The 26,977-nt window shown below is 43.4% G+C and overlaps 3 protein-coding genes and 1 long non-coding RNA gene across 10 annotated transcripts; all 4 read right to left on the bottom strand.

Annotated features, from left to right (window-relative positions):
- Nucleotides 1–1,691: 1,691 nt before the first annotated feature.
- On the bottom strand, nt 1,692–7,478 carry LOC127765112 (indole-3-pyruvate monooxygenase YUCCA8). Of its 5 annotated transcripts, none has more exons than XM_052289942.1 (8): nt 6,975–7,478; nt 6,825–6,891; nt 6,130–6,564; nt 5,906–5,989; nt 4,153–4,848; nt 3,531–3,779; nt 2,678–2,800; nt 1,692–2,566 (listed from the first exon to the last, which is right to left on the bottom strand). In XM_052289942.1, exons 4-8 carry the CDS (start codon nt 5,951–5,953, stop codon nt 2,354–2,356), a joined length of 1,329 nt encoding a protein of 442 aa, XP_052145902.1. In that variant the 5' UTR covers nt 5,954–5,989; nt 6,130–6,564; nt 6,825–6,891; nt 6,975–7,478; the 3' UTR covers nt 1,692–2,353. The 5 variants fall into 5 exon arrangements, with proteins under 5 accessions (XP_052145902.1, XP_052145904.1, XP_052145903.1 ...); XM_052289944.1 differs by having other exon boundaries at nt 6,130–6,344; XM_052289943.1 differs by having other exon boundaries at nt 5,906–5,992; nt 6,130–6,891.
- Nucleotides 7,479–8,721: 1,243 nt separating this feature from the next.
- On the bottom strand, nt 8,722–10,895 carry LOC127768591 (uncharacterized). Its single transcript, XR_008016604.1, has 2 exons — nt 10,610–10,895; nt 8,722–9,285 (listed from the first exon to the last, which is right to left on the bottom strand). It is a non-coding gene; the product is annotated as an uncharacterized LOC127768591 (long non-coding RNA).
- Nucleotides 10,896–13,935: 3,040 nt separating this feature from the next.
- LOC127766640 (heat stress transcription factor A-2d) lies at nt 13,936–16,510 on the bottom strand. 3 transcript variants are annotated; one of them, XM_052291746.1, is made up of 4 exons: nt 16,242–16,510; nt 15,865–16,166; nt 15,101–15,189; nt 13,936–14,919 (listed from the first exon to the last, which is right to left on the bottom strand). In XM_052291746.1, the coding sequence occupies exons 1-4, from the start codon at nt 16,409–16,411 to the stop codon at nt 14,128–14,130; spliced, it is 1,353 nt and encodes a 450-aa protein (XP_052147706.1). In that variant the 5' UTR covers nt 16,412–16,510; the 3' UTR covers nt 13,936–14,127. The 3 variants fall into 3 exon arrangements, with proteins under 3 accessions (XP_052147706.1, XP_052147708.1, XP_052147707.1); XM_052291748.1 differs by lacking the exon at nt 15,101–15,189 and having other exon boundaries at nt 16,242–16,256; XM_052291747.1 differs by lacking the exons at nt 15,101–15,189; nt 16,242–16,510 and having other exon boundaries at nt 15,865–16,233.
- A 1,013-nt stretch (nt 16,511–17,523) lies between these two features.
- Nucleotides 17,524–20,222, bottom strand: LOC127766641 (acireductone dioxygenase 2). Its single transcript, XM_052291750.1, has 7 exons — nt 20,058–20,222; nt 19,005–19,116; nt 18,790–18,884; nt 18,602–18,716; nt 18,356–18,480; nt 18,056–18,126; nt 17,524–17,963 (listed from the first exon to the last, which is right to left on the bottom strand). Exons 1-7 carry the CDS (start codon nt 20,073–20,075, stop codon nt 17,903–17,905), a joined length of 597 nt encoding a protein of 198 aa, XP_052147710.1. The 5' UTR covers nt 20,076–20,222; the 3' UTR covers nt 17,524–17,902.
- Between the last annotated feature and the right edge of the window lie 6,755 nt (nt 20,223–26,977).

The raw sequence follows: 26,977 nt of genomic DNA, 5'->3' as shown, positions 1-26,977 counted from the left end.
CATCCGTCCACGCACCGCACGCATCTCGCTTTCGTCCGTATACGCATACGCGACGCCTCCGCCGATCGATCGGAATTGGCGCGTTGTCCCCTTCTCCAGCTTCTCTCTGTACACACCTCTAGCTCTCTCAGTGATTCTCTCTCTCGATTTCTGAATCTCTCACTGATTCAATTCTCTCACTAGTTTGATCTCTGTGTTAGGATCGACTTGCTAGGTGAGAAGACGACGAGATAGCCGGCCAAATTGATGTATGATGGTTTTTGGTGTATGGTATGAACAAAAAAAAGAGTACAGGGTTCAGATATAAAAGCAGGGACTGTATCAGGTGAGCGTGCCCCAATGGAAAATGTTTGCACGTACGAAGGTCGTCGTAGAGGAGAGCAGTAGAGAAGACCGGATCGAGAAGACTCATGGAGAGAGTGGAGTGACGTACAGTAGCTAGCTGGTGATGTGTGTGTCCATGCATGACAAGTGACGCATCAGGAGATATAGAGCCCATCCCTGTACATGTCATACTTATGCCTACGTACGTATACGGTAAGGCCGGCTACAGAGATCGAGTGGAGCAGTGTGACTACTATACAGTACGTGTAGCAGAACCAGGATTCTTATAAGTCTAAGGCTCAACTAATGTAATTGACATAGTTTTGCCTTTAATTCTCTACTTTTTGAAGTTTTTACAGTTCTAATGTATATTTAGACTCAAGAGTAGGGGTGCAACCCTAGCTACCTTACTCCTAAACCCCACCCCTGCAATGCAGTGTACATAATTATATATACTTCAGGAATGGATTTTCATTCCTTGAGGGGATATTTCTTCGTCATTCATATCAGTTAAATAGTTATAAAAAAATTGACAACATAGATTAATATGAATCCACAAACAAACAAGACCAAATTCGACATCTACAAGTTACAACAAAAAGAACAAATTAAACCGAAAATAATTATCGTACTTTCGCATCTATATTTGTTATCTTTGTTACAACTGGCAGAAGTTGATTTTAACTTGCGTGTTTGTATAGTGATATATTTCACATTAATTTATCTTACCAAAAACGGGAGGATATCATCTTGAGGGATGAAATCACTTTCCATATACTCCACCTTGGTAGGGAAGATGACTTTTCATCTCTCCAGAAGACAATCCTAGCTAGTTCTTACATATGAACTTAATAATTATCATTTTTTTTAAAGAAAAGGTAAGATAAATAATATGGGTTATATCATATCACACTAAAACATGCAGGTTTAAACTCAACCTCTATAAATTGATCCGTTACAAACTTTGTAAATGTTAAATTTAAACTTTAATGTTTTTAGAGTGATTTGTCTCACCCTACTAATCTATCTTATAAATTATTTTTTGTAAAATAAAATAGATGACTATTTAAGTGATTCGTAAGAAAGGAGAAGATGATAACACTTTCCCCTTAGCAGGCAGAGATAGGTGAGGGAGTTGAACACTGTGGCTAGCTGTGTGTATAATCTCTGTATATCGATCTGACGAAGCGATCCACTGTGGGTATACGTACGTGTGTCTTGTCGATCAGCTCGGCATGCAAGAAATGAGGTACGTGGTATACTATGCATGACGCATCCGTGCAGTTAGAACCAATCGATCGATCGATGCAGACTGGAAGGCCACACATATGTAGCACAATTGATGAGAGACTGCTAGAAATGTGGTTGTGTGCACTTGGGGAATTTTTTGGTTCGCGCTAGCTCTTCTCTGTTCGCATGTGTATCGATCGATCGGAAAAGACAGTACACTGGGCGCGGAGGCATGCAAGAGCAAGAGAGAGAGAGAGAGGTGGGCGAATAAAATCAAAAGGGGTTCAGTGTTGGAATTGGGTAGTACGTAATGCAGACATCATCACGGCCTGCAGCCCTGGACCAAAATTATAAAAACAAAAAAAACGACTGCACTCTTTCAGCCGTATCTGCATTGCATGGGGCGCATCAGACAAGCAACATCCTATGCAAAACTTTGTCACAACCCACCTGCACTGCACATACACGTACACACACCCCCCTCCTCCTCCTCCTCCTCTCCCATGCATCCACTACATATGATCTCTGTGCATCTGCTCGCTGCTGCTGGTCACCAGCGCCATCGCTGGTCACCAGCCGGCCGCTGCTGCTCGCTAGCTAGCAACAGATGTGAGCTCGCGAGCTGTGGAATATTTGCAATGCATGCGACTCCGGCCATGGCTACCTATGCCATGTTGCCATGCATGCGAGCGAGAGGCCATCAGCAGCAGCAGCAGCAGCAGCTGAGGTAGCTGAGCCTGTGTGCACAGCGCAGCATGCACCGTCCGTCCCGTCCGTCCTCGATCCGGCCTGTGGACGACTACACCGAGGAGATGTTGGCTGCTGCCTGCTGCGTCTCCTGCCACCTCCCGGCGATGTCGGCGGCAGCTCGCAGCGCGTCTGCTCCAGCGCCGAGCAGGCCCCGCCCGGAGAATCCCACGCAGTAGAGCCCGTTTGGACCCCTCCACCTCCACTCACTGCTGCTGCCGCTGCTCCTCAGCTTGCCCTCCTCCGTGAACAACTCACCGTCCTCCTGATGATACATATCACAAGCACAGTACTGGTATCGATCAGCAACATTGCCTTAACTGCATTCATTCTACAGTCTAGCTATACAGAGAGATATATATATGTATGTGTAAACCTGGAGCCAGGAGGGGACATTGCTTCTGTAGCCGGTGGCGAAGATGACGGCATCGAACGCCATCTCGTTGCCGTCCACGAACCTCGCCCCGTTGCCGCTGAATGACTCCACCTCCGGTACTATCTGCATGCATATGCGTTTGTTACAGCACAAGAGGCATCAGAGGTGCACATGCACAACATACACATTATACGGACATATGTGAGAGATAGCCCGACCGGGCCGGCCTCAAGTCAAACGGAATGTACACCACTCTGCAGTAGTACTACTACTACCTCGACCCATTTCAAAAAGAACGATCGTTGTCCAGATGCATAGCCAGAATTATCGTACATTCTTTCTTTCTGAGACGGACACAATTAATATTACTCAACTTGTTGCTACTACTTGCAATAGAGTTCAGTGCAAAGCTATAAGTCTAGCTATTATTTCATTTCATTATGTAAAATAAAGAAGATGATCCTATAATACAATGCTTCCTCTTTGTTTTTCTCCGGTGTCTATTTTGTTTCCATGCTTAATAATGCCTCCCTTCGATCGTCAACTACATGAAAGCTACGTATATGGTATCTCCCTAAAGTACAAATGCAAGTCCTGCTCCTGCATCAGGATTCCAGGAAGAGGGTAAAATCCAAGGAACCATCAGGCCAAGGAGCAGATAAAACTGTAATTTTTCCCAGTTACTACTCGCAAACAAGCTAGGGAGAATGTTGTGGAAACCTCAAAAGTGAAAGTAGGATTTGGCATGGTATGCGAAAGAGGCCTTTTAACTCCATTGACGCTTACTTCCATCCAACTTTCCGGAGAGAGAGATAGATAAGAGAGAGAGACAGGTGACCACATATTCATATACCTTGATGTTTCCCGATTTGATCAAGGACCATGCTCCCACGTCGAGAACAGGGCTCTTGCCGGTGATGTTCTTGATCTCCAATGGGCCCAGTTTGGGCCTCTTGAGACCATACTTCTCGGTGTCTCCCAGCACCATCCTTGCAACGAGGAGTAGAAACCTATCCACCATCTTGATGGGCAGCCATCTCAATAGCTTCATTGCTATACCAAATGTCGAGGCCCCAAACATCTCTCTCGGTAGAACATGCACCTGTTCCATTGTTGCAGCAAACATATATGAATAATATGTCAATGAATAGAATATTGATACTTTTTTTTAAAAAAAGTAATATTTGTACTAGAGAACTGGGGAAAAAATGCTTGTTTTACTTGACCAAAGTATTTACATTGTTACATAAAAGAGCAAAATGCGAAGCGGGCGGATACATCATATATGCATCTCGGATGTAGAAGCTAGATTAACTGATATATCCATTATCGAAAAAAGGAGCAATTTAAAATGCCAAGTGGAAAATGCACGCTGTTAGTTGGATCATTTATAAGATCAATAATATATATATCAGCTAGTTTGGAGAAGAGAGAGATATATATGATGCAAGTGAGCATGAAGAGTGGTAGAGTACCAAGTAGTCGTTAGTACTTACACCACTCCTGACCGACATGAACGGCATGGCGCCATGCTCGCAGAGGTCCAGGCACATCTCCATCCCAGAGTTGCCGCAGCCGACGACCAGCACCCTCATGCCCCTGAACCTCTCCCCGCTCCGGTACTCGCTCGAGTGCAGCGCCTCGCCGGCGAACCTCTCCCTCCCCTTCACCTTGGGCACCACCACCTCCGCGTTCTCCCCGCTCGCCACCACCAGCCACGGCGACGCGTACTCGGTGATCACAGACGTCGCCGACGACGACGTTGTCGTCGTCGTCACGCGCCACAGGGAGGCCGGGTGGTCGTACCAGGCGCGGGTGACGGTGCGGCGGAGGAGCGGGGCGATGGCGAAGCGGGCGGCGTAGGAGTGGAGGTACCGGAGGAAGTCGTGCTTGGTGGGGTAGGTGGGGAAGTCCGGCGGGAAGGCGACGTGGGGGAGCTCGCAGAACACCTTGGGGAGGTGGAGGCGGAGGCGGTCGTACGTGCGGTTCGTCCACAGGTCGGCCACGCCACCGGACCGCTCCACCACGGTGAACGGCACGCCGTGCTGCCGGAGCGTCGCCGCCACGGCCAGCCCCGACGGCCCGGCGCCGACGATGATGGGCCCATCCAGCACAATGCAAGGGCTCTTATTGTCACCACCACCACCACCTGCATTCTGCTGCTGCTGCCCCTGCATGATCGGTCGATCGATCGATGGCCCAAGAACCGATGAGCTAAGCTCGATCGATCACTCTGGCCTCTTGGAAACAAACACTACTCTTGGAAACGAAGAGCTAGCAGCTAGCTAGCGAGCTCGTGGCACTGCAATGGAATGGACACATCTCCTATGGAGCTAGCACCAGCTAGAGCTAGGCATTATATGCATATGTGTGTGTATGTATCTTCCTACTCTGCTATATAGCTCTGCCTCTCTATGTGGATTCTGGGAAGAAGCTAGTTGAAGAGCTAGGTAGCCACAACCTAAGCTGCTAAGGACATCATCATCTTTTTGCCTCTCCTCTTGCATGCACTACAGTGCCAGTGTAGTAAGCATGGAGGAGGAGAAAGGTGTGATCAGAACCTATTTGGCCACCTCAATGAGCTCAGGGTGAGGGTCCCTCTCTAGTCTCTCCCCTATATATAAGGGGAAGTGAATGACTGAATGTACAAGGGGGACACCTTACATTGTACAGGGCTATTTTTATGAGTTCTGTCACTACTGTTGGAATGATTGCCACCAATCTTTTCAGGACAATGAAGAAAAAAAGGGAAATAGTGTATATACTTCTAATATTATCTTTTTTTATTTGGGTTTTTCTAGAAGTAAACTTTGCATGCATCTTAGGCATTCCTAGAACCCAGAGATCAAATCGTATGAGATCTTGTCATGCAATGCACTTTGACAAAACCAACCATGTATGTGCCATTGCCAGCCAATGCATGAACATAGTTTCCAGTGTTAGATGTGCATATCTTAAGGTGAAGCCTCCATAGTGGTCCTTGGTTTGCGACTTTCATGAGTACATTCAACCAATCACTTCTCTGTTTTCTGGAAGGAGGGGCGAATCAGCTAGCTAGTCTATCAATGGTATATACTGATAATGCTTCCATACCCATTAATTCTACAGAACATGTTACGATGTTAATCATCATTTTTTTTTCTATTTGGGCAACAATAGCATGGATCTAAGTATGCATCTCTACGAACACTGTTTTGTAATGACTAATGAAGAGAGCAAGAGACATACCATGTAAGCATATAATTTGCAAGCAGGCAGTGCTGATGTTAAGGACATTCTGCTCTTTGACAGAGCAGTCCTGGTCAACCCCTTCTGCTACAAAATAAGATCCAGAAGATTTTTAGAGCCTAGTTTATTAGTCTACTCAGCTAGTTACCTAGGACCTAATTGCTAAATAATTTCACTTAGACTAATGAACTGTTACAGTGGAAGCAGGGAGGAAGGATACATACCTAAAGCCAGCCTCATTGTTTTGCGTACTGAGCTGAATAATTGAAATGGTTTACTTCGAACCATTTTTTAGAGGAGTTTACTGAGTCCTCCCTCTTATAATATCTCACCAGATAAGCAGGCAGTAAAAGATGAGATACTGAAATTTTGATGCGCGTGAGTAGAAGTTACATACTCTTCAGATTCCTTGCCTGGATATCCCCATTGTCTCCACTAACTATGACAGCAACCAAATAAAAAGAATCTGAAACACCTCAAAGTTGATATGGTGAAGAACTCTACGATGTTGACAGATAGGGTGATGGACACAAAGCAGCTACTTAAAGATCCCATCAGCACATGGATGATCAGTTGATCACATTAACCACATTCCATGACGTGCAAGCATTCAATGTCAGAAGGTGCTCCTGATCCATTTGATTGAAATTTTAGCTGCCCTGTTTGTAGGTTGTGCACCGTGTTGGCATAACTGATTATTGATTAAAAGAAAAATAAATATAACAAAAGAATTTCTTTAGGATGCTAAAGCAAACATTTCATTCGAATCGAAGAATTTGCCGTGTCAGGAACATGGAGATCCCGTCGATTTTAACTTTGACTGTAGGCGGCAGTGGCACATCAATGCCCACAAAGCAGACATAATGCTACCAATTTCAGAAAAATTGTGGAGAACAGCGGACAGCATTACTGGATTTACCTTTTCACAGCATAGAGCGCCTATGGTTCAGTAATCTGTAGTAGCACCACTGGCAATGTGCATCTCCCTAAAAGTTAGATCGAGTTGCTGAGAAAAGTTAACTTCTTGCTTAAAACATCGTGTTAAAAAATCAGAATCAGTGACCTCTACCTCAAAATGTTACGAGAACAGAGCTTCCTCGGGAAATGACACCTGTGCGTCCCAGAGGCATTTCACCGAACACATCGCGTGCAAGCAGGGGCGGCTTTGCACTTCGAGGCTTCCCCTTCGCCCACACCTGCAAAATCAAGCATGCAAGGGCAAATGGATCCAATCATAACAAACAAGATGGTAAGATTCAACGAATTTAACTCTCAGGAATTTCCCCTCGATCGCTGCGCGGGCACCGCCGAGGCGCCGAGAAACTGGAAGAACCGCACGTTGCGAATAAAATACGCTTTCCAACAGAGAAGACGGGTACGTTAGTAACCGCTGTGACGCTGTCAGTTAGCGGCATGTGGATGGAACACGCTTTCGATCTCGGAAGGCGGAAAGTTGGAACCAGATTCGCACCAAGGCTGCTTACGCCAATATATGTATATAAAATAATAACCAATGAATCGATTCTCAATAGTGCAGAATCTGCAGATTGCAGAATAATCTTGTCCGGTGAGTAGAAATATGCACTATGTAATCACCTAGGATTACATATTCTTTTCGGGGAGATCTAAGGATTAATTAGTATGCTTGATATATAAGTTGCTTATACTCCCTCAGGTTCTCAAATATAAATATTTCTAAGATTTATTACAATATAAGCATTTCTGGAACATTGATTCCAGTGCACAACAATCTAAACATCTTTTCAGTCAATCAAGTACATAAGACCGAAATCTAAACAATTTAAAATTTGAGATTTAACCAATGAGATGACCGAGAGATATTGCTTCTTTATACTTTTATGTTTTACTAAGCTATAAAAAATACCCGTGCATTGCAACGGGTAAAGACTATTTTAATCCTATTATTGTTATACGGTTTAGTTAAGATGAAATTCACTATGAGAATTTGTTTGGATATATATTTGTCTAGAAAATCATGAGTTACAATTAGAAGTCCGATCATCTCAAGTTAGCATGTGAGTTTTTTTTAAATAAATTTCTTATGCAACTCCTTCTGTATTTCTAAAAACGAACGAACTTAAAACCCGACTCAAATACGAATATGTATTTTTAAAAGTGAACAAACTTAAAAACCAATTTATACACGAATGACGTACCAAACTATAGGCAAAAATATCTTCAATTTTAAAATTGTAGAAATAAGTTATAGATACTTATATTAGTAATGGAGGTGTACGTACTATGATACTAATCGATCGTGACTAGACGGTGCAACTGTATATGGTCTCTTGCATGATTAATCATTGGTGATGCTGATAGATAATTAGATATCTATATCTTCTTCATGCAACTCGTTGGCCTCTTGTAGTGTAGTGCTTTTTGTGCGCTTTATCCATCCATGGATAACTTGGATGATGATGAGTATGACAAGAAAGTTCAACCGAGTAGAGTGCTCTAATCATTTGTCACCACTGTATATAACCTACATGTGTCGCCGTGTGCTCAGAAGTGGCTCAATGGTTCCCAGGAATTTCGCATGAATTTTGCTTAAAAAAACACTTTAGGGTTTGCATATATCCAGATTTAAGCCTTAAAGTGAGTTTTTCTTTTGGGACGGAGGTAGCTAGTACATGAAAAAAATGTACTTAAAATTTTACATTAAAAATTTTGGTATATCTTCATATACCTAATACCAGGAGGTATTAAATTTTATATTAGAAAATATTTTACTTCCTAGTACCTGATTAAGAATGATAAAATTACCCTTTAACATAAGTAAATCGCATGAAGAAATCTGAGAAGAAAACCAAAATAATTAAAAGTAGTATATGTGTATTACACAGACCATATACAGAGGAACATATCACGGATAAAAAAAAACCATTTCGTTAATCTGGATATCAGCACTGCACGGACCTAAAATTAAGTTGCTAATCTTTCTGTTTCACGAATGTAAGACTTTCTATCAATGCCCAGACACATAACATTTATAGAAATATGGGTAATGCTAGAAAGTTTTATATTGTGAAAGGGAGAAAATACTAACTTCTATTGTGAAATATTTGTGACCATTCAGGGGTTGTGATTCTTTTCATCCTCTTGTTGCCTGCCAGAATTGACAGGCAATTTCTTGCAAGCCAGAGGATGCGCGCATGCATCTATTCAGTGGTCGTCGGCGCCATGCTACAGACATCAGTCCCCTTCATTTCCTGGTCATAGTATAGTTACATGCACTGTATCGTTTCTTGCAACTGAAAGTTTGTTTATATAGTTTAAAAGGTTTATCAGTGGCATGCGTCAGTGCTCAAAATTAGAGGAGCTAATCTTGCTTTTGGATGACAATGAGCGTCCACATATATCTGCAGTGCAGAAAAGTTGCATCTGGTGAGTACAGTAGAAAAGAGAGGAAATGAGCCTCATATAATTAGCTTTGAGTAAGCAACAATGACAGGAGATAATCAGACGATTAGTACGCACCAAAGAGAGGTTATATATATCCCTAGCAATAAGAGGTCGAGTAAATATGGGAATCTAATTCATCGCATTTAATTTGCTCAGATGTGAGATCATCCTTCAGGCATGGATGGCACGCGTAAGATGCCTCTAAGGACGAAAATTCTTCAGATCACGCAGCATCTGAAATAACTGTTGTACTGTCAAATTAGTATATATGCCGAAGCAACTAATTAAGCCACCACAGTTAATGAATATCAAGGATGGCGATATGTTGATTCATAGTAGTGGTCCATGCATATTGCAAGATTTTAAAACGTTTTCAACGGGATCAGAGCAAGACTCAGATGAAATTATGCTTTTCCCTGATCTTGAACTGTAACTTAATACTTCTTCCTGATCACGAATTTTTAGAACGTATGCAATCAAGCTTTAACAACTTCATCATTAAGATAAAGAGAAAAAAATATACAAGAGATACTATAAGATTTGCCATATGAAAATAGCATCAGAAGATTAATTTGGATTGGACAAATAGTAACTGCAAAATACTAGTATTAATCATTTTTTTTCATATATGTACATCTTCATGCATGTATGATGTAAGGGAAAGTAGGAAAGACAAGGGATAGATGATATATATATATGATATAGATTTTTTTTTTTTTTGAAAAAGAGGATGCATGGGGGAACTTCAATTCACCACTCCATGCATGTCAGATATATTCCGATGAGTGAATGGATATCATAGAACATCTAAATGTATGTCGCAAGCGTGTATGGCACACATGCATATACATATAAAACATTAGGTTATGTAGTTGTGTTTAAGAGGGACACGGGGCAATATGAGATGATAGTCTGATGCGTTACCTGATAATATAATAGCTTATATATAAATATATGTTCATTCGTCAGATGGATCCTACTGCTTAATTATTCAGACTTCAATTTCTGCACACTAATAAGTGATATAAAACATGTAAGATGCATGAATAATGTCATATCCGGTGCATATACAGATCTAATTGCACATTCAAAGTTACAAATCCAATATCAATATATGCAGATCTAAAAGACATATATTTGTACTCGATCTGCAGAAACAAAAACAAACTACCAAGATCGCAATCTAAGAACATGTACACGACTTCATCTCCTCCAGAAAACCCTAGATCTTGATTTGCTATCTCAAGGAGCAAATTAAAAAAAAGCTGAAGCTGAACTTACATGGACTGTTGAACTCCTGATTTGGCCTAATCGATCGTCCTTGTATAAGATCAGGCTAAGATCGAGAAGCCAAGCTACCTGCTCCTAGGGTTTCATCATCAATCAATCAAGCTGGTGTGCTGCCATGAGAAGATGAAGCTGCCGGATGATCTGATCGCTGGTTTGAGATGCTTTCAGATCATGCTGGCAGCTTCACCTGCTTATGGCGCACAAACAAAGCGAATTAACAGCCCATCTCATCTACCTCCATAATCGCCATGCCTAGTAGCTAGCTAGAGAGATATGGGAGAAGAAACCTTATCAAAGAGAGAGATTAGGGGGATGGGCAAAATAAGGCGTGCGTTGGTGGAGTGGGAGAAGGTGATTAGGGCTTTTTATGGAGAGACCTTTTTTGTGGAGAGGCTAATGTTTTTTTTTTTTGTGTATAGTACTCCCTCCGTTTTATATTATGAGTGGTTTTATTTAAAAATTTAGCAACATCTAAAATACCAAGTAGTTTTATAAAATCTAATATTGAATATATTTGATAATATGCTTATTTTATGTTGAAAGTATTAATATATTTTTTTCTAAATTTTGGTCAAATTTAACATAAAAAAGGTTAAACGACTTATAATATAAAATGGATGTAATAGTAGAAAAGGTAGATGATCGATATATGCGCAAGAATAATTCAAAGGAGTGTGGGAGGTGGTCCATATATGGAGAATGGAAGGAAAGTAGAATATATGGCATGCTCGCCCACTATGTGATGCATGCCAAGGTTTTGTGATTAGCTTATGGTGGGGCTTTCTAAAAGCTGCACACCCAATGGTCCTTTCATGCATCTCCACGCCTAAATTTGGAGCTGATTCTCGCTAACTCTTTTGGCACGAAATTTGCGTCGTTTGTGTTACGTGTCGCTCTTCTGGCCTATGCCAATGATGTAAGATAAGTATAAGATACTCTTTTCATTCTAAGATATAAAGATTTGTAACATTTAATAAAACTTGTAAAATATAAGATTTTCTAGAGCACTATTTTCCCCCACCAACTAACCTTTATTTAATTTGTAAATAATCGTAACCCCCTCAGGCCCTTCTAACCCCATTTAATATTATTTAAGAAACACAATATAAACACATGCGCTCACAACGCACGCGTACTCAACCCTATGTGTTGTGAAATAAATCTATAGGAGATAAGTTTCTCATGGGTCAATCCAAACCGGAGTAGAGATAATATTTATTTCATCTTAAGACTCATATATACAAGAGCAGGGTGAGACATGTCAAGTTGGTTTCTACTCCATATCATATCTATAATAAAGAAAGAGCCCCACATCTCTGTTCACTTCTATAATGTTCTTGAGGGCAAAGGGAAAGGTGCAGTGTTCTACATCTTCTCATGCTTCAATGCCGTGGGATGGACATGGAGCAGGTTTGGTGCTCCGCTAATAGTTGAGCTGGTTTACAACACTTTTTGAACACACACGCACACCCCTACCCGTATGAGCAGACGAAGTCACCACGGACGTCTCGTTGTCAACGGGTACATCACCTACCACTAAAAGAATAATTAGCCGTAAATGCGAACACTTGTGTCAAATTTAGGATTTGAAACAGGGTGAATAGGTTCCACCACAAGGAACCTAATTACGGGTATCAGTCTTTTCACCTCATCTTTTATTCTCTAGCAGACAAAACTACAAGTCAGTATTTTAGGAGATGTTAAAGGCCTCATTTTTTGTTTACGATTATGTTTATCGGTCAAAATTTGAATACCTTAAATTTAGAGTTGATTTTAGAGTTTTTTCATCAAAGTTTATTTTTCAGCCTTTGCTTTTAGATCGCTAAGAACACGTATATAAAAGTTTTATTCATAAATTATTTTTTGTTTACAAATATGCCGTAGGTCCGTTAAATGTATTGAGTTGCATATGTAAAAAAAACTTTTTAAGTTATTGAGGAGAAGTCGGCTATTTGCTTGTACTCTTTGTGTTCCGAGTTGTGAAATGTAATATCCTAGTTAATTTATTGATGAGAAATTAAGGTCGTGACAATTTAGTAGCCTCAGGAGGAAGCAGCAGAAGTGGAGTCAAAGAGCCGACGCGCAGCGATCGATCTGCTGGGCCTGGGGGTCGCGTGGGTTCGAGTGCGATCCAGTGGTGAAGAGCCCAGCAACTCGGCCCAATTCCAAATTCCATCAGCTAGTCTCATCGAGGTTGGCCCATACACGCGTTGACGTGGGATTCCCAGAGCTTGGCCCACCGCGCGTGCTCCTCGCCGAGCCGTGTGCGGTGCGGGCAGCTAAACGGCCCATGCGTGCGCGGTTTGCTATTCCCCGCGTGCATCTGCGCAAAATTCTCCTGGTTCATGCCGTGGTTGCCAGTCGCCACCGATGATCATCGACCATAAAAGTACACAAAAACTGAAGTTCTCCCTCCATCCCATAAAAAATCAACCTAATATCAAATATAACACATCTTAGTACTATGAATCTGAATATACATATATTAGAATATATTCATAGTAATATAATATGTCATATCCGGTCATAGATTCGTTTTTTATAGGACGGAGGGAGTACTAGGCTGTGTTTAGTTCACCCCAAACTACCCCAAACTTTTAACTTTCTATCACATCACATCACATCCAAAACTTTCCTACACACATAAACTTCCAACTTTCCCCAAACTTCTAACTTTTTTCAGAAACTAAACACACCCCTAGACGGCTAGACTACTAGTAGTAGTCAAGTCGCCACAAGGTCCACAACCAGGTGCACACCACAATCTTGTGAAGCTAATCATCGTATACAACTTTCATCAATCAGGTACTAGCATCCAGGAATCACCCTCCTGTACACTCTACAGTAGTGTACTGCACGCTTCTGCTTCCATCGTCTAGCTAAAGTTCCAGATCCCAAGCGGCAATTCTTCTCCAACAAATCTATCCAGAGCGACTTGCTCAGTTGATCCTGCCTACTGCAAACTCATCGGGGTGAAGTCTGAACTCACTTTATCCAACTACAAAATCCACATGTATGCTCTTCAGACTTCACTCAGTTTATCCTACTGCAAAATCCACATGTATGATCTTCAGACTTCACTCGTTTTATCCTACTACAAAATTCACATGTATGGTCTTCAGACTTCACCCGTAATTTTCACTCACTTTATCCTACTACAAAATTCACATGTATGGTCTTCAGACTTCACCCAGATATGTCTGCACAGCGGCCGCGTACAGCCGGCATCAGCTAAAATTCAGGTTTTTCAGCAGGCATCACCATAAACCAAGCAGTTGAGCATAGACGAGTGCATGACAAAAAGAAGGCCACAACAATGCAAAAAATTGTCAATATATACCATTAAGAATGATGGCTCAACTTTACATCACCAGACATATACTACACAGCACGCCGGATCCGCAATATAAATTGGACCTATCGCTATAAAACTATCACTATAATACAATTACACCGATATACAATAAGAGCTATCACAAAAATGGTTGGACAAATCGGAGCCACTTGATCTACTTTTGGCTACTATTGCTTAGATAACCCAGCTTCTGCGCTAATGCATCGACATATCTAGGTCTTCTTCGCTCCATCCCTGGAATCCCAGCATCATCTCTTGCTCCTTCATTCAGAAGCTCCTCCCAGAAGTCGTCGGTTAACTCGGTTTCGTTGCTAGCCTGATTTCGTGGCTGATTTCGAGTCCTGTTGACATCCTGCTTGCCCTTCCCAAGACCCTGGATGTTCAGTGCTAAATTCTCCAGTTCAGACTTTGCAGGCTCATCATTCAGTTCAGCAAATGGCCTTGGATCAAACAGCAATGTCGACTCGAGTTGATCGCCCTGGCTGACCTCCCCGGGGTTGAGAAATGGCACTATGTCTATCGACCTCGTCCTCTTCTTCGAGAATGTGTCCTCGAGCCCCTTCATTTTATCCTGCTGGTGAATCAACTGGTGAAAGAAGTCAGGGTTCTGCATTGCTCTTGCCAAGAAACCCATCATCTGGACCTGCTTCTGCTCCGCATGTTGCAGCCTCTCTTCCATGGCTCGCATATTGGCTTTCGTGCTTTGCTGCTTGTGCCTTAGTTTCACAACCTCCGCGAGTAAGATGTTCTTGTCACGCTTTAGCCTGTCGATCTCTTCATCTAATCCGAACTGACCGACCTCAAGGCAGGTGCCAAGTGCCTGCTGAGATCCAGGGAGATAAGACAATGGTCTCCTCCTCTTAATCATCTTTAGAAGATGCCTCTGGCCTCTCAGGAAACCATCATTCGCGAATTCCCATCTGTCAGGATCAATCTTTCTGAAACCCTGCAAATTGCAAACACAAAGAATATTACAGGTATAGTTAGTTCAAGTACAGAAGCCACAGACAAAAGTCAATTAGGATGGCAAGTCACACAAAGTATGTAAAACGGTTGGTTTCACATAGTTTTGCGACAAAATTTATCATAGCATTATTAAGAGAACAGGTAGCAGTATACTACATCACTTTTTCTTTTTTTTGATGGTGATCAAAGGAGTCTTCTAGAACAAACAAGCAGATTCTTGTAGCTTCATCCGCTGTCTTGATCCATCTAGCTACACAGTAACAAATTGAAGAAAACAGCATGTCAGAAACTGAGTAGTTCGTCCATGGAGATTTTTTCCTCTTTCTGAATCATTGAGAACATTTCAGGAATTGAGGGTTTATATGCATGTGTCTGAAAAGGATTGGACATAGCTGAGTTTGGGCAAATAATGTCAAGTCCACAAAACAGTCCGTTGAACAATTGTAGCCATCGTAATTTTCTACAACCAACAGGTCAGCACCAATAAGTAAATCCCAGTTTCTAGCTCCATTGCTACATAATTGTGCATTTGTGCATGCACAAAGTTCTTGCACTGAGTGGAAAAATGCACAATACAACCGATTTATTTAACCAATACCGCCGGGTTTACAATTTGCACTGAAAATTTTACAATGCTCCATCCATTTAATTCTAGTGTCAAGATTCCTATCAATACTCAACACACACGATGAGGCACAAAACATAATGGCAACCACAAAAGTGAGAACACACCCATTTTAATTATCTAACAATCCAACCTGAAATCTCAAACTGTAGAAATGTGATCGCTTGTTCAGGTAATTCGTCCGGACCAAGAACTGAACAACAACATCCAAAACAAGAAAACAGAACACACAATTTCCCAACAACTGAAGACAAGCAGGGAACAACACTAGTGGTGGCAATGGAAATTGGGGGGACTCACGTAGGTGTTGAGCTGGCGGACGAAGCTGGAGAAGTTGTTGTGCTTGAAGAAGCGTGGGAGGAGGACGGCGGCGAAGACGTGGGGGTCCCAGACGACGAAGCTGCTGCCCGCGCGGCCCCACGAGACGACGCCGTCGGTGGCCGGGTCGGCCACCAGGTCGAACGTCTTGGTCAGGAACGGCGGCGGCCCGACCTCGTGCAGCCCCTCCATGGGCCTCGGCGCCTTCCCCTCCTCCGGCGAGCTCGGCGGCCACTCCTCCTTCACCATCCCCGGCATCATCTTCTCCATCGTCACCCCCCAATCTGCTCCAATCCAAGAAAAGAATCCGGTGAGCTTGGCAGCGAGCGAGTCAGCGAGAGTGGTGCAATATAAATAACCGTGTACTGGCCAGGAGAGGAATGGAAGGTTCTAGACCGCGCGGTTCGTGGCCGCGGCCGGATCGGCGGAAGCTTCCGGAAGGCGAAGCCTGGGAGTGTGGCTGAGGTTCGCCGGCACGGCCGCAAGTGGGATGCCGGAATCGACAGCTGACGGCGACGGCTCGTGCCATTTTTTTTTCTTTTTCTTTTTTCTGATCCGAATCTCATCCGGCCTCGACGACGCTTTTGCGTGTGGGTCACAGAATTTGTTTGCCGCGATCGGTGATTGGCACACACGATCTCGTCCGGCTAGATGATATTCATTGCAGGGGTCAGGAGAAAAAAAAAAGCTTTGTTCTTTTTTTCTCTCTGGGTTTTTTCTTAGCTTATCTGAATTCCTTTTCAATCTCACGTGGGACTCACGTGCTGTTTTTGTTCTTTACCGGAGTTTATTGGGTAAACATTCAAATCAAACAGGAATATTTGAATTCAAACATTGGTGAAAAAAAAAATGATTCTACCAGACACGATATAAAGTTTGAATTTAAATTGAGTGTAATGGTTTTCCGAAACTATAACAGGTCTTACCCAATAGTTATATGGTACTACCTCCATCCCAAAATGTTTGACGCAGTTGACTTTTTTAAAAATGCTTGACCGTTCGTCTTACTCAAAAAATTTAAGTAATTGTTAATTCTTTTTCTATCATTTGATTTATTGTTAAATATACTTTTATGTATACATATAGTTTTACACATATCACAAAAGTTTTTGAATAAAACGAACGGTCAAACATGTTTAAAAAAGTCAACGGTGTCAAACATTTAGGGAAGGAGGGAGTATTAAACCAAAATAAAGAATAGAAACAAGTTGTTGAAATCCCAAATTCTGCAACCAATCGAAAACTAGCTGTCCAAGATATTTTCATTTGCTACTCATTGGTTGATATACTAGTGTGAGGCTTTCGCACTACACACACAAGCAAAATTTGCTGCCTCACAAAAAAAAAGTGGAATGATGAATTGATGATCCATCGGAGCGCGTTCTGCTCTGACCTGAAAATAGTTGTTCCACCGTTGGCCGGACTCGCAACTGGGCAAGTGGCAACCAAAAGTACACATGAACGTGTTCAATCTCACTAGCATACAATACAATCTTCCTTGCAGTTCTCTGGTCCATAGAAACCCACAGTACTAGGTTATCTGCCATCAATGTGCCCCAACTTTTCGGTAATCAAGAGCATTAGCACTATCATTTCAAAGATTTTGGTCAGCACCGTCAGATACTTTGAAGACGACAGGAGTAGCACAAAGGCCATCAGGTGAGCCAACCACCGCACACAGCAACAGAGGGTTTGGTACACAATCATTGTGCTAAAAAAAAAACAATTCAGAGATTCAGACACTCGGTTTGATCATTGTGGTTTCATCACACACACCACAAGTACAATGATTGTCATTAGTCCCTTGCTGACTGTGGACTGAAGTGTCATTATTGTATATAAACACTCTGACATGGTGACGTGCGTATTTTCAGGGAGATTTTAAGCGGGTTTGTGCAAAATACTGCCAAATGATGTAAGATGTCGGTAGGAGCCCATTGCAACAGCTGATAGCACAGTTTATTCAGTATCTGTAGAGTGTAACAGAACACCGAACTAGGAAGCACATCTTGATATGCCTTTAACGAGCTTCGACAGCTTGAGTTCCACCCCTGTTGATAATTTTTTCGACATACTCCTTTCTGAAATTATGCAAAACCTCCACTGAGTCAACAATAACCGGAAAAATAAGCCAGAGATAAAGAGGAAAACAAGGAACAGAAAGAACAGATACCTAGCTGGCAGATGGTCATGGGGACGGTTGTACGGCGTCCAGACAGGCTCTCCCACAAAGAGCCGCATTGCCTGCAGAAGCATAGTAAGGAAAAAACCATATTGGACTGATGTTCCTTATTTGATAAGAGCATAGAAATGGAACATAGGTTTAGGAAATGAACAGATTACTTAAGTAAATGACAGAAAAATGGTGACCGCTGTTCACCAATATACTTAAAACGCATAAGTTCACGTCAAAGTCAGTTTGATGCTTATAACATAACTATTCGTGGGAACAAAGGAACAAAGCAAAAGATACCTTGATGTAGTTGTCACTGTCCAATGTGAAGCGGTGATACATTCCCGCAGGCAAAACAATCATGCCCCCTTTCTTCACTGCTACACGGATCCACTGATCATTTTGGTCCCTGACATCGAAGTATCCTAGAGGAGCATGAGAAAAAGAAGTATGTGACAACCAAAAAACATGCCACCATGATTATTGCTGGAAGCAAGTTATTACTAGTTATCTTAAGTGCTCAACTAGTATAATAAAGATGCATACCACTTCCCTCAAGACAATAGCGTATCTCTTCATCAGTATGCAAGTGTTCTTCAAAGAAATTTTTCAGCTTAGCCTCATAGTTTGGCAGCTTTTCTGGACACACATCACAAATATCCTGCACAAGGAAAAGCATATTAACCTTGCGAACAAAAAAAATGGAAACTCACAACAAGTTCTGAAATACAAACCATGTAAGAGTATCCCCTGGCCTCACGGATTTTCTTGAGGTTCTCATCATTCTCCCAGTCATCAGCATTCAGGCGCCAGCTTAATATTCCTAACTCTGGTGTATCAATTGTGCACCACATTAACATCTGGCAAGTTTTTTGGCAATTTGGCACTAGTTCTACTAAGAGTTAGTTACAAAAGCTAAACATATTGTTTGAGCAATAGATGCACAAACCTGAAAGTTTGCTAAGAGGAATGAATTCTTTGGGCTCACGATGATGAGGAAGCCTCTGGTCCTCTTCACTGTCATCCATGTACCAAGCTTCGATGACCTCCTCCTTGCCATCCTAAATTAGCAATGGACAACATACTTCAGAACAAGTAGAAACAGGTATAACCCACTATCTGAGGTCTAGTTTAAACATCTAACATAATTTACGTTGTATCAGGTCATCTCATTCATAAGACTAAGGAATGCAAAAACAAACAGAAGTGATGAAATCCATGCAATTCTAGTAATGCTCCAGGACTGGTTGACAGGACACAGATATCCTTAGGAAAAGAACCTCCCAACAAATGCTCCAAAGCAAGTGGATGCAAAAAAAATGGAAAAACCATTATAAATGAAGAAATTAGTTATATAATAAGACTGCATCAGGTCAACCAAGTGACAGCAAGCTTGAAGCCTTCAAGGGGCCTCAATACTTCTAGAGTTCTAGTATCAACAGAGCAACGGTATTGAAGTGGGGGTGATCTAGACATGATGGTGATAGTGGAAACATTTCTTCAATAAATAAGGACCTCTAAACTCTATGTTGTACCATTTAAAATATCAGATATCCCGTACTGTTTAACTCCAACCTTTAGATTACTCTCAAACAGGACTAGAACACCATGTTGAGGACTGGATAGCAAGTTCCATGCTACATATACCAAAGCTCCCAACTTTGGGGTGCTCTCGAGTACCAAACCCACCAGCAAATCGAATAATTGACCGCCTAATCTGATCTGAGATTTTACAAGCACAGTTTCACCCCCAAAGCCAATCATCCAAAGCAGCTAAATCAATTTTCCGGAGGAGATTCGCAATCCCATAATACCGCCTCCAATTTCGCATGTACAACTTCCGCCTATTCGACACGAACCCTAAACAAGATCAAGAAAACCTAGACGAAACATGCCCGGGAAAGAAAGGAAGCTTTTCTTGGCGCAACATGTCCTCGGCATCCCAGGTCGGTCAGGACACAAACAAGAGCAGGAGAAAAGGATTAGGGTACAGAGATCTCACCTGGAACTGGTTCTCCATCTCTGAAACCTCTCAGACGCCGCTCCTGAGTCCTGAGTTGCTTTCCTATTGGGAAACCCTCCCGATTCCGGATAGCCTGGAAGGTGAAGAAGAGTCACACGAACAGCTTCAGCTCAACGCAATCTGAGATTTTTGCTGGTACGGTCCCCCAATTTTTTGCTATTTATATTGACACCCCTGGAACAAGGCGTCGTGTTTGAGTTTGACAAAAGTTTGCTGAGATCTGGTGTACTTCGCACACGCTGCATGAATCACGCTGTCGATAAATAAAAATTAAAAAGAAATCAAGCATGATCTGATGGCAACATTGTCCGTTTCAGCGCCATCAGGATAAACATTGCTTTTCATCGATCGTTGGTTAGATGATGACAAAAGCGATGAGCGAATCGTTCGTTCTTAGATGTGCGCTGGCGCCGGCCTGAAGAAGTCCATGCCACCTCCCCTCCCGTGGTCACGACTCACGAATTCATGCGGAGACCACGGAGTTTTCGCTGCAGGCGCGAGAAGACTCGTCGCGTCGCCCCGGCCATGGCGGCGTAGGCGTCGTCTTCCCGGCGCGGCATTTCGTCAAACACGGCGCGAGCAGACGCCGCTCCACGCTGCCGCGCCAGAGTGCGCGAGGTATACCCACCTATAACGGAGGACCCCCGTGTCACTCCGCTCCAGGGTGACACGAGAGGCGACCGAAGCCGCCCCGCCACCGGCCTTCTCTCCCTCGCCCCCCCCCCCCCCACCTCGCGGGCGCCTGAGCAGCCGCCGGCAAAGCCGGGCAGCGGCAAGGGCGGCGGCGGCGGGGCATTCTACCCCCCTCCAACAGACGGCGGTTGGGGCCCGACGGGAAACAGGCGGAGGGGCGGCGGCAGCGACGGGACGGCGGAGGCGGCGCTGACGGTGGGAGAGGCATGGGCCTAGCTGCGCACGGCGCCGCCGGCTATGGCTCCCCCCCAGTTCAGCACCGGCTTCCCCAGTCCGATCTGGCCTCTCCGGCGAGGGAGGCCGGATCCCCTCTGGTGGCTCCTCGCCGGTGGACGACGCGTCGACAAGGGCGGCGGTCAGAGGGCAGCAGGAGGCGTGGGTGGCCGCGGCTGGTCCGGCGAGTCTGCCAGAGCTGTGGGCGGTGGCCTAGGACTGATTGCTAAAGGGACGATGTAGGCGACCGGCGACGATCATTCTTGCGCGAATTGGTTGTGTGGGTTTGGACGGGAAATCGCTGGCGAAAGCCTCGCCGTGCAATTGGCGTCATTCACCTCCTTGGAGGCGTCGTTTTGGCGTTGATCCCTCTCCTTTCCCTACCGTTCTCCGGGGCCTTCGCTGTCTAGTCCCACTTTGTTTTGCGGCGGGCGACCTTCGCTCCTTGTTTGTGTTTGCTAGGTGAAGTCGGAGCTGCTTCGTAGGGTGACGAAGCTGGGCAACGATGACACGTTGCATTCTCTTTCTAGGGGTTTTGTTGTTGGCCGTGGATAGGATGTGGCGTTTAGATGGCTTTGGCTGAAGTTCTTCGTGGGAAGTTGAAGCCACTTGACCATTGACAGCGAGTTAGGTATGGATGATGCAACCGGTTTGAAGTCGGAGCTGTTGTGTCGATAGGCGGCAAGCTCAGCAACGATGACACGATTGCAAGGTCGGAACCCCTTTGCTGTCTTGGTCAAGCTTGGTAACGACGTTCTATGTTGGGCTCCGACAGTGGTTTCAGTTGTTAGTGAGTTATGGCGTGTGTTGTGCAACTGTTCAGCTAGGTGATTGTTTTTTCTTTTCTTGTAACCCGTATAGGGTTTTTACTCCTGCTTATTGAAAATATAATTGGCAGTTCTCCTGCCGGTTTAGTTTCAAAAAAAAAGAGAGTGCGCGAGGTCGCTTTTATTAGAAACGGATGCTGCCGCGGCGACCACCCATATTTAGCTTGGTCGCTCTCCTCGCTTGGCCATGGGAAGGGGCAGCGGCGAGCAGCGCCGCTGGCCGCCGGCCGCCACGGAGGAGCGTCACAGTTGGATTTTTCACATTTTGGTTCTTTTGAAAAAACTTATTTCATAAATAAACCTCTGGAAAACTTATCTCAGAAATGATCCTTTATGGAGCGCTGTCATGGTTATGGATACCACATACCTAATAGTAGTTGACTAAATCTCGGCAGGACCCACTACATACCATGTCCTATACGGAAACTGACTTCAGATATGGAGGGAGTTCCGGATAAGGAAAGACAACCAGAGTTCTACATGGAAACGACAAGGACTACTCGTATTGTATCCATATTGGTTTCCCTAGTTCTACTTGGACAAGGGGACACCTATGGGTATAAATACAAGCCCCCCTAGGAAGACAGGAGACACACTCACCATGAAGAGACAATCAACACCCAACGGGATCAGCGCCCAACAGGAGAATCAACATACACAGAGGATCAACACCCAACACAATCAACATAGAAGCCTACAAACGCCAAGACACGCCGCCGGATATCGACTTCAGGGATAGGCATGGCTATTCCCCTACAGTGTCTCCGGATACCGTCAGGAGATACGAAAGCGCTATCTCTGATCTCGCCGGGCACGGATTCGAGGAGGAAGACTACCCTGTTGTCGACTACGAGTCAGACCTTCAGACTGACATGTCGACAACAGTTAGATAGGCTACCCACATATTGTACTGGTGTGATTATGGTGAATAAGAGCAATACCGGCTTCGGCCAACAGGATGTAGGGTTATTACCTGACAACTCAGGGGCCCGAACCTGTATAAAAATCCCCGTCTCTGTCTCGTTTACCTCGGTCTCGCATATATCCTAGCACCGACGATTCCCATACCATGCAAATACCAGAACAGCGACATCAGACGTCGACAAGCGCCAAAGTGGCTGGCGCCATCGTCCAACGGGATGGCGCCAGCCTCTCTGGCACCGTCCTCCTGCTACCGTGGCACACGCGAACTGATGTGACAGGAGGAGGGAGGCGCCGCCTCCATGGCTACAGAAAAAGTTACATCCGATTCTTCCCTACTTTGCCGGGTTCAGTGATATTAAAACCTCCAAATTCCGCTTGCAAGATTGTATTTTCGAGGAGAGAAGTTTTTCGCTAGAGCTTTGGAAAATTCCACATGCCACATTTTTTGTCCGTTTGAGTTTATTTTTTTGGTTGTTTCTTGTGAGTTCTTAAGTGTGAAAAAATATCAAAAAAATAAAATAAAAATAAAAAAGTTGCACATCTCTCTCCTCTGCACTAGAGATGAGAGGAGAGGAAAAATTCTACAGGTCACATATTTCATCCATTTGAGTTCATTTTTTTATGGTTAGTTCTTATCTGTTCCTAAGCGTGAAAAAAATATTAAAAAAATAAAATAAAAATAAAAAATGGGGGGAGGCGTCAGCCACTCTGGCGCGCTCCCCCTGCCACCCCAGCATCGCCCCGCCACGTCGGCAGGGGGACGACGCTAGAGAGGCTGACTCTGGCGCCCCAAAAAGAATCATTTCTGGGATAAGTTTTTTCAGAGGTTTATTTGTAAAATAAGTTTTTCAAAAGGGCAAAAATGTGAAAAATCTAGAACGTCGTAGATGATGGCGGCGGCAGAGCGTGCGTTTTTTCATAAAAGGCCCTTCTATTTAGTGAGTCGTTCAAAGTTACCCCCAGATTTCCTGGTACCAACGAGGGTCAGATCATGCGGTGAAATACATTTTTACCGAAAAGACCTTACTATTTACGTATACTCCGTTAAAGGACACCCCAAAGTGGATTGTAATCTTATTTCGGGACAACGCAAACCATCGGATTGACTATTGAGAATACGTGGCTCAGATCGTATGGAATAAGTGGCTGTAAGTTTTTACGATAAGTCCATACTTATCTTGTATCTGTTGAAACACACCCCTATCAGGATCGCTATAATTGGTTGCGATCCTATGTTTGGGCGATCTAGATGAGAGCTCTGCCTGCCATGGATCAATTCAGTTACTATCTGCGAAGTCGGAATTTATTCATTATTGATCAAACAGGATTCTGGAATGATCTAAAGAATAGCAATAAAACAACCATGTGTAATTTGAGAATTAGTATAGATCTTGAATTCAAGCGAACCTAGAGAGGAGAGAGAACAGTAAGTGCGGTCTCAGCAGCTATCCAACTCCCTGGAGACAGATTTCGACAGATGCTTGTAGTGTGTGGTGTACTCCAATTACTTTGGTCGTCAGTGATGCCGCCAAGAACCAAACATGCAAACAGCAGCAGTCTCAATCTCTGAAGTCTACGCCAAGAACTCTTCTTTCGATCCACTTTCACACCTCTTGGCACTTCAGTTGTTCATTCACTGCCAGAGACAAAACCAACAGAGATGATCTACTAACAACGGGATACACAGGGAATTAATTTGTGTGGAAGGAGCTAGTAACATGTCATATTCAGACAATCTCAACGAGGATTAGGTGCAGACTTCTGAAATTTTCATGGCGTCTCTAGAAAAAGGAAGAAAAGAACGACGAGTGAATTCACCAAAGAGCTAATTGAGGCCCACAAACAAACAAGAGTCCACGTTGTGTTACATATGTAATGAAGGCCTTCAAAGGCTTTGCCGGGCCTGACTTTTGTGTTCGCTGAAACTACAGAAAACGACCAAATTATCCATCTTACATAAGTGAATACGCATATATCATTGTGTAGCCGTTCTTAATTTACATGTGAAATTAACCTGCACCATGATGTCGTCCAGGTCAAAGGCAATAAGCCCTGCAGGAACTGTGCCTGCAAGGCTGCAACTACGAGCACACACATTGATTGGTTCACAAAGTGCAAGCCATTACTGTCGCTTGTTCATACAGTCCTGTCTAGGTTGACCGATGTCGTATCGATCAACAGATCGAACTCTTCGACAGCAAGCCATTACTGGCGAATGTTCATGCCAGCCAGCCATACAAATCGAGAGCTATGTATTGGTCATTGTACCAGTTCTCACGTAGTACCACACGGACAGGCTATTACTCCTCCATCAGGATGTGGACCTGAACCAAATTAAACTTGCAGAGAAGAGGATGAGGAAGAAGAAGAAAGGAGAAGGGGGCAGGAGACGCCGGCCGGTGTACGGTGGTTGCAGATGGCAATCAATCGATCGAGCAGGTAGAAGTAGACGTGCATGCATTGATTGGTCACTCGTGTACAAGTGTGGCTATGGCATAACAGCAGCCATGCATGCAAGCACACACAGTGGTGGCAGATCGACCAGAGGAATTAGTGCTGTGGACATAAACATGCATCATTATATCTTATCTACTGTTTCCTCCCTCTTAAACAACCTTTTAAGTTTAAAATTGGTTCGATCAACTTCATAATCTCAATCTAACCATCCACATTTAATTCCAATAAATAATTATGAAAGCGTTTATATTTCAGGGATGGAAGAGTACTTTTACCACACTGCATGTCTGCATGTATGTGTAGTGGATATCTTCAATTACTGCAACAAGAACGTACTCCGTACACGTGCGTACTGCTAGATGGGCAAGCTAGCTGATGCCAGCCCAACATTCGAACAGTGTTTTGCAGATGGAGAGATCGATGGAGTGCCGTGTGTAAATGTAAGCCTACGTACAATGCGTGCGTTTAATTGTGCGTGTGATGCATGCAACGCATCTCGATTGGATTGTTCAACTAGTGCATTCTACTCCTGCTTGCGCTTGCTAGCCAATCGATCCAGTACGCATACACACTGTACATGCCAGCTTGATCCCGACGGCGAAGTAAACCGTCTTGTCAGCTCAATCCTCGTACACTTATCAGTTATTATCACTACTTTCTTCGTACTAAAAATACTTAATTTAAAATAGAATAAAATACAATAAATCTAAACACGTTAAATTAGACTTTTGTCTAAATTTATTATACATATCCCATCTCATTTTAGATGTAGCTAGCTGATCGATCGTCACACTTTTAATTTTATAATAATCGTGTAAGCAGGTTGTCTCACCGTGCGACTGTGATCCCTACTCGCCATCAAGTCCATGATATATCCGCAAGAACATAATAACGTGTCAACGTACCAACCGATCGGAGTAGGTGTAGTCCGATCATATCGATGCTGCTGCGTTTCTGCTTAAACAACAACGGCAAAGGCTAGCTGGGGTTTGCCTGGTTGTACGGTTGTACCGCGTCTTGTCCCTGTGCGGGTACTGTGCGTGAGTTGATGCATCCGACCGAGGACATGTAGTATACGTTGTGACAGATCCAGCCATGCATAGGAGTATGTTCAATCGCGACTCATGTATAGTAGTGGAAGTACGACGTATCACCGGCTTGTTTTTTACTACTCGCTCCGTTTCAAAATATTTGAGGCCGTTAACTTTTTAGCACATATTTTACCGTTTGTCTTATTAAAAAAATTTAAGTAATTATTAATTATTTTCCTATCATTTGATTCATTGTTAAATATATTTTTATGTAGGCATATAATTTTACATATTTCATAAAAGTTTTTTGAATAAGACGAATGATCAAACATGTGCTAAAAAGTCAACGGTGTTAAACATTTTGAAATACTATATACTGTATACTGGTAGTATTTCTTTTGTGCGTAGATCCAGCTAGCTAGCTACTGCGGAGGTTCGTGCTCGATCAGCCACGACCGAGGAACATACGTACTCCTACTACTTATTACCTTGTCATCTCGCACTATATACAAATGCTTCTACTCAAAAACTAGCTAGATCGATCGCACCATTTCGAAGAGAAAAAAAATAGGAAATACAAGTACAAGTAGCAGCTAGGAGTATGGAGTTATGTACTCCGTACTTCCACCATCAAAAAAAAAAATCAATGTGTGCTATCGAGGGGTCACATCCTTTTGTAGGTTGATTTTTTTAAGGGCGGAGCGAATACGGAGCTAGGAGTCTATTTGTTAAAAGTTCCAACTCCTAAATTTAG

Source organism: Oryza glaberrima, chromosome 3, assembly GCF_000147395.1.
Source record: "Oryza glaberrima chromosome 3, OglaRS2, whole genome shotgun sequence".
Lineage (NCBI taxonomy): Eukaryota > Viridiplantae > Streptophyta > Magnoliopsida > Poales > Poaceae > Oryza > Oryza glaberrima.
This window is presented reverse-complemented; position numbering and strand designations above follow the sequence as displayed.